Source organism: Eretmochelys imbricata, chromosome 9 (genome assembly GCF_965152235.1).
Source record: "Eretmochelys imbricata isolate rEreImb1 chromosome 9, rEreImb1.hap1, whole genome shotgun sequence".
NCBI lineage: Eukaryota > Metazoa > Chordata > Testudines > Cheloniidae > Eretmochelys > Eretmochelys imbricata.
The window spans coordinates 19,569,355-19,581,972 of NC_135580.1; the positions used below are offsets into that span (position 1 = coordinate 19,569,355).

The 12,618-nt window shown below is 39.1% G+C and overlaps 1 protein-coding gene across 1 annotated transcript in view; it reads left to right on the forward strand.

Moving 5' to 3' along the window:
• The window catches only part of SI (sucrase-isomaltase), a 139,503-nt gene that overhangs the window by 25,415 nt on the left and 101,470 nt on the right, over nt 1-12,618 (forward strand). The window contains 5 exon segments of the mRNA XM_077826868.1: nt 1,637-1,762; nt 2,854-2,985; nt 4,505-4,624; nt 6,887-7,000; nt 11,610-11,694. Coding sequence (XP_077682994.1) covers nt 1,637-1,762; nt 2,854-2,985; nt 4,505-4,624; nt 6,887-7,000; nt 11,610-11,694 — 577 coding nt within the window.

Consider the following 12,618-nt stretch of genomic DNA (forward strand, 5'->3'; position numbering starts at 1 on the left):
TGCACAGAGCTCTGGAACTGGGACGCAAGAGTGCAGGGTGACCTCAGGCAAAGCACTGGACTGTAGAGTCAGTCTCCCTGTTTCTGTGGCCCAATTAATATTTAGTTCAGTTATTTCAATTATTTAATTAAGGTAGAACGACTTCAATTGGAGAGATGGAGGGAGACTCACGTCAGAATATTCCATAGCCCAGTGGTTACAGCACTCACTTGAGAGGTGGCAGATCCCCATTCAAATTTCTTCTTCTCATCAGACAGAGGGGGGGACTTGAATCCTTGGTCTTCCATATCCCCGGTGTGTGGAATAAAGGATATAAGTAAGGGCTGCCTCCTTCTTCTCCCCAGCTCTCTGTTTTGTGTTGAGTTAGGTGGGCATACTATGGGATTGGGTCCTAGATGCAAGTTGGCTAAGGACCACCTATCTTCCCCTGGTTCATGGATTGCTAGCGGATATAGGCACCTCCCTGCAGCCTGGATTTAGGCAATCATCTCTGTGAGAGGGTTGGGGTTTAAGATATGCCTCCCCTGTGGCATCTCCCACTGGTTACCTTAGGCAGCTCCTCCCCTACTGTGCTGGCTTTGTGGATCACATTCTAAGGCATCTAGGCACCTAACAAAGGGCTGGTCTATACTACACAGTTTGGTCGATGTAAGGCAGCTTTTGTTGACCTAATTACGTCAGTGTCTACACTACAGTCTTCCCCTCACTGAAGTAAGTGCCGTACTACGCTGACATAATTCCACTTCCACAAGAGGAGTAAGGTTTATGTCAGTGTAGTTAGGGCGACACAGTGTCAGTGTAGATACTGTGTTACTTGCATGGGCTATTGGCTGTCTTGTCAATTTCACAGCTTCTGGGCAGCTGGGCAGCTGGACCCCCCCTCCCGGCTGGGGGCACTGCAATACTGAGTGTTGCAATGCCTAAGTCCTTTTGTGGTTCTGGGCCCAAGTTCTATTAATATACTTATCCACGGTAATACAGTCCTAAAATCCTGACTTCTCATATGCTCCAGTATTTTAATGTACACTTGCTGTCCTTTCCATAGTGATATTTCTTCCTCTATAGTTTGTCTTTATGACTTAAAATCTGATATCCCTCTTCAATAATTAATTGGTTGCATCTCAAATCATAATTATTATTGTTATAATTTGTACTGTGATAGTGCCCAAAGGCATAATTCAGGATCAAAGCTCCCTATTAGGTATTAGGTGCTGTATAAGCACATAATAAAAGACAATCTCTACCCTGTAGAGCTTACAGTCTAGTTTAAGATAGGAAACAAGAAGTGATTGTAAAATTGAATAAGGGCTAGAGGGAGAGGGAAGATGAGTAATAGCTATAAGGATTATGTGGTCCCATAGTACTAGCAATATGCACAACTTCATTGATCCAAATAATTTAAGTTTGTAGTTTTTATAATTTAAGTTTGTAGTTTTTAAAAGTAAATATGGAAAAACTTTACAGTTGTAACTGCATAATATCCATTATGGTTCCAAGTGCTAGACATGAATCAGAGTAATTTATAAGCACTTTCAGAGAAGTAAAGAACTAGGGAATCCTGCACTGACAAATGACATATACAAATTGAAAATGCAAGGCCCCTTTTTTTACTTAATTTTCATTTCTTAACTTTCAGCTGATAGGAATGCCTGCAATGCCTTCATACTGGAGTCTTGGATTCCAGCTTAGTCGCTGGAATTATACCTCTCTTGATGAGTTGAAAGTTGTTGTAGCAAGAAACAGAGCAATTGGGATACCCTATGTAAGTAAAATATTTTTTTTTTGGGGGGGGTCGATTGGGGATGCTGAAGCAGGTCAGGAATAAATCATAGGTTAGGATCTACTTTTACAGTCCTGGAGTAGTTTATTACAAATTAGTTCTGGTTAACATATAGAAACTGCTGTTAACAAACCTTATAGAGACTTCGGTATCTTTGAGGACTTTTAATGTTAGATTGAGAGTCAAAATTGGGGAGGTTACAGTTATTATTCTTTGTATTACAGTAGCTCAAAAGGTATGTCTAAACCACCTCCCAGACTGGGGCAAGAGACTCCGGCTTGCTGGGCTCATGTTAAAAATAGCTGTGTTGACATTTTGGCTTGAGCTTTAAAGCTAGGAATGGGGGTGGACTTCAGAGCCTGAGCCACAACTTCAGAGCACTATCTAAAGAGCTATTTTTAGTGCAGTGACATGAACCCCCTATGTGGACCTGGCCTGAGAGGCTCAGCAGTGTAGACATACCCTTAAAGGCCCCAGTTGAAACCAGTACCCGTTTGTGCTATTTTAACACATGCTAAGAGACAGTTAGTGCCTCAAGAGATAGACAAAGGAAGCACTGTTATCCCCATTTTGCAGATGGGAAAGTGAGATACATGCTTACATGCTGTAGTACACCCAGAGCTAGCGCCTAGCATACTTGTTGCTCCTTTGTAGAGCGTCACTGAAGTGTGTTACACAGCACATTCCCCGTCACCACCCAGAGCTGTCCTACCTTGCAGTGTCAGAGACATACAGTCTTTACAGCTGCCTACTTTTGTTGAGGGATACTTTTGTAAAGAGAGATCCTAAATGGCAGAGATGTTAGCACCTAACTTCCACTGAGTTTCTATGGTAGTTGGGTGCAAAACTGCCATTTGTACCTTTGAAAATCTCCCCCATAAATTTCATCGCTTACATGATCTCTGTGCTGCTCACAGTTAGTATGAAAATTAGCCAAAGTTCTTACTGTCTATCCTTAATAAAATAACAAAAATAAGTTTACTCCAGAGTAAACAGAACATAATCATATGAAAATACTCAAGGCCCCAGGCTATTGGTTTCTAATATACAAAATAAACTATGCTATCTTTCAGGAAATTCAATACACTGATATTGACTATATGGAGGAGAAGAAAGACTTTACTTATGACCAAGAGAAATTTAAGGACCTTCCTAAATTTGCTGTGGACCTACATGACCATGGACAAAAATACATTATTATACTGGTAATGAACTAATTAACTATTTCACTTTACCACTGAAACAACATTGCTATTAGAATTACTTGTACAGTGGAGTTGCATCATACATGAATTTGACTTACGTGAATTCAACTATACGTGCTTGGCAAAAAAAAGAGAAATAACAATAACTCGCAATGGTGGAGTACTGTACAGGAGTCAATGGGAGAGTGCTCGGGGCTCAATTTATCGCATCTAGACTAGACGCGATAAATCGACCCCCGCTGTATCGATCGCTGCCCGCCGATCCGGTGAGCATCTTGCCACGCTGAGTGTGATTCTAGTATTTAAAGATACAAATTTTTCGTACAACATGGCCCTAAACGCAAACCAACTACTTCATCTGGTGCTCAGCCGAAGAAACAGCGATCTGTTCTAGTGCTGGAGGAAAAACTGGCTGTGCTGGACTTAGTGAGAGATGGTATGTCGGTGTCCAACGTGGCAAGTAAATATGGCCGCAACGTGTCTAGCATCCGTGCCATCAAGATTCAACAAAGAAATTTGTCAAGCCGTGGCATCAAGTGCTCCAATAACTGGTAAGGTGACGAGCCATGATAAGAGTTTAGTGAAGAATGAAAAGGCATTAAACTTATGGCTGGAAGACATGAACTGTAAATGTGTGCCTATCGATGGCAACACGTTGCGAGAAAAGGGTCTTAGCCTCTACGCGCTGTTGAAGAGGGACAGCCTTCTGATGAGAAGGAATTCAAAGCCAGCCAAGGTTGGCTTAACAGTTTTAGGAACCGCTTCAACCTCAAAAACGTGCAGACTACTGGTGAAGCTGCATCTGCCAATGAAGAGGCAGCAAAAGCCTACCCCGAAAAATTAAAGAAAATGATAGAAGAAAAGGGCTATCTTCTGGAACAAGTTTTTAATGCTGATGAGACTGGGCTCTTCTGGAAGAAAATGCCCAACCGCACTTACACTTCGAAGCAGCTAAAGACCTTGTGACTGTGTTGTTTTGTGGCAATGTGGCTGGGCATTTAATAAAGCTGGGCTTGCTCTACAGGGCTGCAAATCCCCGTGCCCTAAAAGGCAAGAACAAAAATCTCCTGCCTGTGTTCTCGCAATCAAATAAAAAGGCTTGGGTGACAGCAGCATTATTTCTGGATTGGTTTCCCAAGTGTTTCATTCCAGAGGTCAAGCGGTACCTCGAAGAGAAAAGACTTGACTTTAAAGTGTTGCTGATCGTAGACAATGCTTCTGGCCATTCTGAGGCACTCCGGTTTGCGCATAACGATGTTGAAGTCATCTTTCTCCCTTTTTTATTCTTTCATTCTTCCATCTCTCTCTCTCTCTCTCTTTGACTATACATGATTTTCGCCTTATGCACTGCCTTTAGAACCTAATCCCTGCGTAAGATGAGACTCCACTGCATACAATAATTGTTTATTATTATAATTTGTGTAGATTGTATGTACTGTATATATCTATTGCCTAATTCTGCCATGCTTCAGAAAAATGGAAGAGTTTACCAACTGTCTCTTGTGTTTATTTTTATTAGGACCCTGCCATTGCCATCTCCCCTCTCCTTAATAAGACTTCATATCTTACCTATGAACGAGGAATGAACAAGGCAGTGTGGGTAAATGAATCAGATGGACAAACAAAACTCATTGGAGAGGTAACTAGCTACTTATGGAAATTGCAACCCCATCTGTACTATGTGTTGTCATAGCAGATAAGGTTGGGTCACTGCGTTTGTTACAAACTCCATTTTTAAAATTTTCAGTAAAAGTAGCTGTTCACAGAAATTGTTTTATAAAGCTGTATCTAGGAATGTAAGGTGTATTCGGGTTTTTTTTTAAAGACTTTTATTTACACCATTAGGTGTTAAAAGGGGAAAAAATGGGATACAGGGGCGATTTTTCTGAGGCACAAAGGACAGTTTGGCAGCCAGTTGCTATTGATTTTTCAATGGTATTTGGACATCTGACTTCCATTCTGTGCCTTTGAAAATCTCCAGGATCATGAACGTGAAAAAATCACTTAGAACCACCTTCGCCTCTTCCTCCAATTTGTCTCATGCTCATGCTTAGGGCAACTGAAGATTGAGCCAATTGTGTGCACAAATTGATGTTTCCAACTCATTACATTTTTTGCTTTAGGTCAATGGTAAACAACTAAATCAACTACATATCAGGCATGTCAACATATTTTAAATAGTCTAAAGAAATAATAACACAACAAACTTTCACAGTTGTTAGCCTCTATCACAAAAAGAATATGCATTTTTAAATTGCCTGCATAACTATTTACTTGATATATGGACCATTACATTCTATCAAGTCGATAATCTGGTTTTAAAAACTCCCTGAATAGGTATTTATATTGCAGACCCTAGTAATTCTGAGAGCTGTTTGAAGAAGTTGGGCTGATGAATCACATTTAAAACACCTAATTAAGCATTTACATGAGCCCATAACAGCTATGATGTGACAACTCTCATATATTTCTATGAAACATGTGCATTACTTGAAGAAAAGACAAATACCACTGAAAAAAATCAAAGGAAATTAAAACGACTCCCTCCCTCTAGCTGTTCAAAATGTATATAATATTAATAACAAGGAGTCCGGTGGCACTTTAAAGACTAACAGATTTATTTGAGCTTAAGCTTTCGTGGGTAAAAACCCCACTTCTTCAGTTAAGAATGGGGTTTTTACCCACGAAAGCTTATGCTCAAATAAATCTGTTAGTCTTTAAAGTGCCACCGGACTCCTTGTGGTTTTTGTGGATACAGACTAACATGGCTACCCCCTGATACTCATAATACTAATGTTGTGATATAGGCTAGTGACAAATGTGATGCGAAATAAAGGACTGAATGTCAGATTTAGCCTGACTTTCTTTGTTTTTGTTGTGATTGGGTCCCAAACCTTAAAATACAGTAACTGGAACATATTTTATGAAATACATATGATAAAAATATTATTAAGGAGAAAAGAAATGTTTTGAAGTGAGGTTTTCTTGGTTATATAAAATGCAGTGTAAGACCAGTATTGTTCTCATTGGACTCTTGCCATTCATTTCAATGGAAGCGGGATTAAAGGCCAGATTTCCAAATTTTGCCTAAAGGTATAAAATTGGCTAATCAGACTGGTGCCTAACTCCCATTGAAATCAATGAAAGTTAGATGCCTAACTTGCTTAGGCACTTTTGAAAATACCACTAGGTGACTCTCTGCATCTTTAGACAAGATACCTTTGCAGATCTGGCCCAAAGTGCTTGGAATGTATGTTATACTTATTCTTTCTTATTCTTTGAGGTCAATGCAGTTACACACACACAGAGTAAACGTAAAGTATGGCTTATTATAGTGAGGAAGAACAATTGGCTCAACTTCCACATCTAAATTGATGCAAGAACATGGATATTCTTAGATGCTAATGTTCTCCTTCACCAACTTAATTCTTGATGATTGTATTTTAGGAAGCTGCTCCCAGAAACCGGCACAAAGCTGCTTCAAGGGTTTTGCACTATTATTTAAAAGTGCACTTCAAATGGAAGTGGACTGCCAGGCAAATGAGGCTGAAAAAATGTATGCGCACACAGGACATTTACTCTTGGCTTCAGTTCTGGCATCCATTATAGCTTCTTTGAAATGAGAACTGAAAGAAAAAATATAAACTACTAATCATTGAAAGTAGAGTTTGAAACAGTTTTGAAGATTGCCGTGTAATTTCCCCCCACCTCATTTGGAGAACAAAATATTCCATTGAGTTTTCTGAGATTCTTACAGGACTAGATCCAAACATGGTTCAAATTATGTCCTGGGGAGAATTATTAGAAACTAATGGAAATGTTTGAAATAAATTATAAAGCTAAATCTTTCTTAATGGAATAGCCAGTTTAACCAATTGCTCTTTACTTTCTTACACTGTAGGTGTGGCCAGGACGGACTGTGTTCCCTGACTACACCAACCCAGAATGTACCAGCTGGTGGGTGGAAGAATGTAAGCTCTTCTACGATCAAGTGAAGTATGATGGGATTTGGATTGTAAGTCATTCACCCTTTTTTTTCATATGAAGCTAGTGAGAGTTTAGGATGAAACATCTTTTCAATCTCATCTCTTTGTACCGTAGGGATGTTTCTTATTAAAAACTAAAATAAAAATACTACTTATTTCCTAATCTCTTAACTGGAGAACAAAACACATTGGGTGAAATCCTGGCCCCACTGATGCCATTGGACTTCATCCAATGTATTTAGTGTATTTATATTTATGGATGTTGTCACGGTGCATCTAAAGTAACTTGACTTTGTCATAACTGTGTAAATGGGAGAGGAAGCTTCAATGTCTGCAAAAAATGACAACGACGACAAAAAACCCTACCCTGCCAAAAAGTATTAAAATAATAAAGGAGGGAGAGTGAATGAGATTTCTTGCCCTTTTTAATAACTCTTCCAAACCGGTGTTACGAGTGTTACAATGCTAACGATATTTTCACCTCTAGTGAAAAATGTGGTAGGCTGGTGAAAAACAACTTTTAACTGACCAAAGTTGTTTCTTTATACTCTCAGTCTAGGAATGGGCAAACCAAAGTTTACTGAAGTAAATGGGAATCTTTCCATTGACTTCAATGGGCTTTGGATTATTAAGTATCAGTTTAGCTACAGTAAAATTCTCTCTCTAACACACACACCCTGACCCAGCAAAGCACTTCAGCATGTGCTTAACTTCAAGTTTGTGAATACTCCAACTGAAGTGTTTTGCTGGAATTGGGACCCCAGCCTCCAAACTTTGGCCCCAAAATAAACCCTCACTTCATTTGAACATTCAGAAATAATATTTGTTTGTTCTTTCTTTCATTATTTCACATTCCTGCATCCTGTTTTCTGGGCAGGAGTGCAAACAGAAGTTACAAGTAGTTATATTGCAGCATCCAAAATTATGCTAGGTACTTAAAGGGTCATTGGGTCATGCATGACCCAATGAAGGGGCAAAAAATAAAATCTGGAAGTAAGAAGCAATCAGGCTGACTGTTAACATGTCAGTGGGTGTAGTATAGAATAGCAATGGTAGTCAATCCACTGTTTAAAGAGGAAAATCCTTTTATCCATATTTGTTACTTTCAGCCACAGGGATTACTGGGAAGTGGGTTCTTATAAAAACGTTAAGCAACAATTTTAATCTTTCTCTTCCTTGCCCATAACAAGCTAGTACACTTCAGAGAAAAGAGTCTAAGACGTATTGCAATAATAACTAACAACCTTAAACTGCTGATTTCAAATTAGAATGGTTAATCAATATTTTCTAAATCAACAAATGCTATTTCAATTTTCTTGCAAATCAGTTTTTAGACAAATTTCTACCTGGCAAATGATATAGTTGTTTAAACTGGAATTGTGTATTTATTTGTGGAGATTCACTGAGAGTTAACACACTGCCAAGTTTATAAATTTGCTGTGTTCTTCCATGCATAACCTTTTGCATAGTGAATTTAGGGGTACATACAAAGCCACAGTGCTGTGATGTCAACTAAAAATCATGTCAGTCACCATCTATAGGAAATATTATCGAGGACATCTTTAACAATCTCGAGCTACACTGCAGATTTTGACAGACAATCACAAAATACCCTTCCTGACCCTTCGTCTCTCTCAAACTGTATGGCATGGAGCCAACACTTGTGCTGAAGGTACCATGAAGATTTATATATGGAAGGAAAAGGTTATCCTTAGACTTCGGTTATTCTTTCATGTTCCTATCTCAGGGTTCAATTGTGCCACCTTTATTTGCCTGTTGTAGTTCTCATGGTTAGATTCTGGTTGTTCTTTATGCAGGCACAGAGTGAAGAGAGGAGGCAAGGAGCTGCCTGTCAACACTGAAATAGGGCCAGCTAAAATTATGCCCCTTGCACATCAGTGAGCACAGGGCTGATTCTGGGATGTTCCTCCAAGGCAAGCACCTTGCAATGCATCCACAGATAGGTGGGGAAGGGAACTGCTGGAGCCATGTCTCTACTCCCATGTGCTGGCCTGTGGAGCTGGCTAGCCACATGGGTGGGGGAAGAACGCTGCACCATCACAGGGGATATCAGTTCATGATCCACTCAGCACACCAAGGGGGCAAACTGTGATCTGCCCCAGTGGACCTTCTGGAGTAGTGAGACTCCATTCTGCTCGTCGGTGCAAGGCTCTGCCTTAGCTTTATGCATGTAGCTCCATTGATTTAAATAGAACTATTGAGACAGTGAAGTGGTCATCAAGGATTTACCAGGATTTTTCCAGTATTATGGGTCGCACCCATGCTCCACCCCTCTCTTATTTCCTGTTTGTGGGTGTACTGCTTTCCCCTCTCTGCTCTGTTAGGTAGCCAAATAAAGCCATGGGTTCCCAGCCTTCAGTACTGCAAGTAGAGTGTTTCTGTTATGCACTAAGCAGTCCCAGTACAAAAGCTGGCAGAGTCAAAGTTCTATTCAAAATGGGAAAGAGTCAGTTGAATTTTGATTTTTGCCCTGTTTGAGCTATCACCCAGTGAGATATACATACATTTCTGCATAAGCTTATTACTGTCTGATACTATATTAAAAATCAGCAAAAACCTTTTCTGATCGTACAGGAGGAGTGCTTAAAAGAGGGCAAACCACACATTTTACAGAGGGTCCTGTGTGTGTGTGTAGAGGATCTGATTCTCATAATCTAGAATTATATTTATAGTCTCTCTGCTAAGTGGTAGTAGTTGTTGTGACATTGTAGATCAGTCCTCTGATGGAGCAGAAATCTGTGAGTTGCTATTTTCTTTGAGTAAGTGGTTTCTTTAACATCATATACCCACCAGTCCTTGAACAAAAATGGCCAGAAAGGGCACACAAATGCTGCGTCTTTTAGCCCAAACTTCAGTTCCTGGTTCTGAGGAAGCAACTCTGCCACAAGAATTAACTGTATAGAAATTAAGTCAGAGACCAAACTGGCTACATTACAAATACTTACAACTTCACAGCATTTCTTCAAAGACTGCACACTGGGTACTCAGCACATAAGGTCAAAACAAACCACTCCCCCCAGAATGAACAAACAAAAAACAAAAAACAAAAATAAACAAAACCCATGTTAGATTATGTGTAACAGCACCATCTTCTGGAGACTACCACCATAATTCATTTTTAGTAAGCGGGAAGGTTAATATGATGGCAAATTGTTCCCAATATAAATTGGTCTATAATGCTTTATGCTCCTTTAGTGTTGTGGAACCAGTTCCCAATGGTTCAGTGTCTATAACATCTTTGTGTTCTGCAATCCCTTGAAACAAAGAGATGTTGCTTTTGAGCAATTTATGAAAAACAGACACTTTTTGATAATATGCTTTTAAGTGTCTGTATGAAGGTATTTAAAGTCTCACTTTAAGATTCCTTTACATTTCCAGAGAGTGGTGATGTGAATCAGGCCTTATATGTTTGCAAAATTGAGCCCTTTTCGTTGAGCCCACCTTTCTTCCATTTATTATTTTCTCACTTCTTGGATGTATTCAATCGATAAAGCCTCACAAAATTGACCTGTTCCTTTTTCAAGAGAAAGTACAACTGTAAAAGCAATTAACCTGTACACGCTGCTATTTAATAAGTCACAGAAACCTTTCCTTAATATACAGCGACATGTTAATATTTGATTTGACTACAATGTGTGTAACTCCAATTAATGTAATAGAATAAGATAAGATTATACATGGCCTGATTTTGACCTCACAGGCACTCATTTCACACTGGGGTTACTTTTTTGACTTTATGTTAGTTGCTTTGTATTTATGTATTATGTACAGGATACATAATATCATAGACAGGCCCACTATCTTTTGTATCTTTTGCAAAACGGTGGGGTTTATAAAAAAGATTTATGTGCTTTGAGTCAAAAAATTCTTTATGTAAGTTCGTACCCAATTCTTTCAAATGTCCAGTGACAGACAGTGCATTATGAAGTGTCATTCTGGGACTGGATCTGTCACAGCTTGAAGTGAAATATAATATATACATACCATTTATATCAGTGGTTTTCAGCCTGTGGTCTGCAGACTAAGATTTTCAAAGGGGTCCACACCGGCATTTGAAATGTTTTAAGTGTCTGCAAGTAAAAAAAGGTTGAAACCCACTGTTTTATACTCAAGTATCAGGGGGTAGCCGTGTTAGTCTGTATCCACAAAAACAACAAGGAGTCTGGTGACACCTTAAAGACTAACAGATTTATTTGAGCATAAGCTTTCGTGGGTAAAAAACTCACTTCTTCAGATCTGAAGAAGTGAGGTTTTTACCCACAAAGTGAGTTTTTTTTCCCACGAAAGCTTATGCTCAAATAAATCTGTTAGTCTTTAAGGTGTCACCAGACTCCTTACCGTTTTATACTGATCATGGGTGCAGTCTTGCAAATAAACAGCTGAGTAAATTTGCACAAGGTACTATGGGAGGGCTCACATGCATAAGTCTCTGCAGCATCAGGATCCATATTAATATGTGGATAAATGGGTATAATATTCTATCTATACTATCTATACCTTAGGTGGTGAGTCTTTAGTTAAACTTTTTTTCCCCTTTTCTAAATGATCCGATGAATAAAATATAAGGATTTCATTAGGGAAAGATATCCTATCATAGTCTACATTTTTTTTTTCCAGGACATGAATGAAGTATCCAGCTTTATAAAAGGTTCAATACTTGGCTGTCAGCAAAACAACTTAAACTATCCTCCTTTCACTCCCAGTAAGTCTATAGTTTTTAATCATATGGCAAAAATCCAAGTGTGTGTGAGATACAAGTAATCAATTATAATGAGATGAGGGAAATTTTTACTTTTTTTTTTTTATGTTTTATGTTCTAAACATTCCTAATGACAGAAAAGATGAGTATATAGTATGTTATTTTCAGTGGCTTAGGTACTGTTTCCAGAACTCCTGAAGGCAAATGGCTTTTTCCAGTAAAATGTTTAATCATTTTTCAAATTATTAGCTGCATTTGCTAAAGTAAATGTTGCCATTGCTTTAATTAAGTCTAGCAATAGTATTGATTTTCCTTTATCATTAATAGCTTTAGGCCTGTAAGCATAACTAAACTAGAATTCTAATGTTTTATCAAGCAATAACTTTTGTAGGCCTGTCGCAGATCCAATAGTTCAATAATTTAGGGTGAAGTTGTGCAATCTTTCCACATGCTTATGAGCAGTTGTTCACAGGAGTAGTCCCATTGGCCTCAGTGCATCTGCTTGTGCAAAGAAGTGGTCAGCAAGGCGATGAAGGGCTGCACCATCTAGTACTTAGTGCAGAATTTTAGATTCATCTGAAGGTAAAAAATAGCTTTTTTTTCTGATCACACATGGCTCTAATGAAAAGAGTGGAAAGATTTCACTCTGTCAGAGATACAGTTGTAACCTGTGTGGGCATTTTTCCAGTGCAGTATTTAGGAGGTGGGAAAATGGGAAAGAAACAAAGAGCAGGGAATGTCTGTACAGAGCTGATTGGCACTTTGCACTCTAGCAGAAGCAAGGGACAGTGCATGGCCGTGCTGCTCTGTGAGCAAGACAGGACCCAGACTGCATCTCTGAGAGCTTGCTTCTCCCTCCCTACTGAGGAGACCATGCACCTGTGCTGGAGAAAGAGTAGCAGCGGAGCAGTGGCTCTTCCCCTCTTA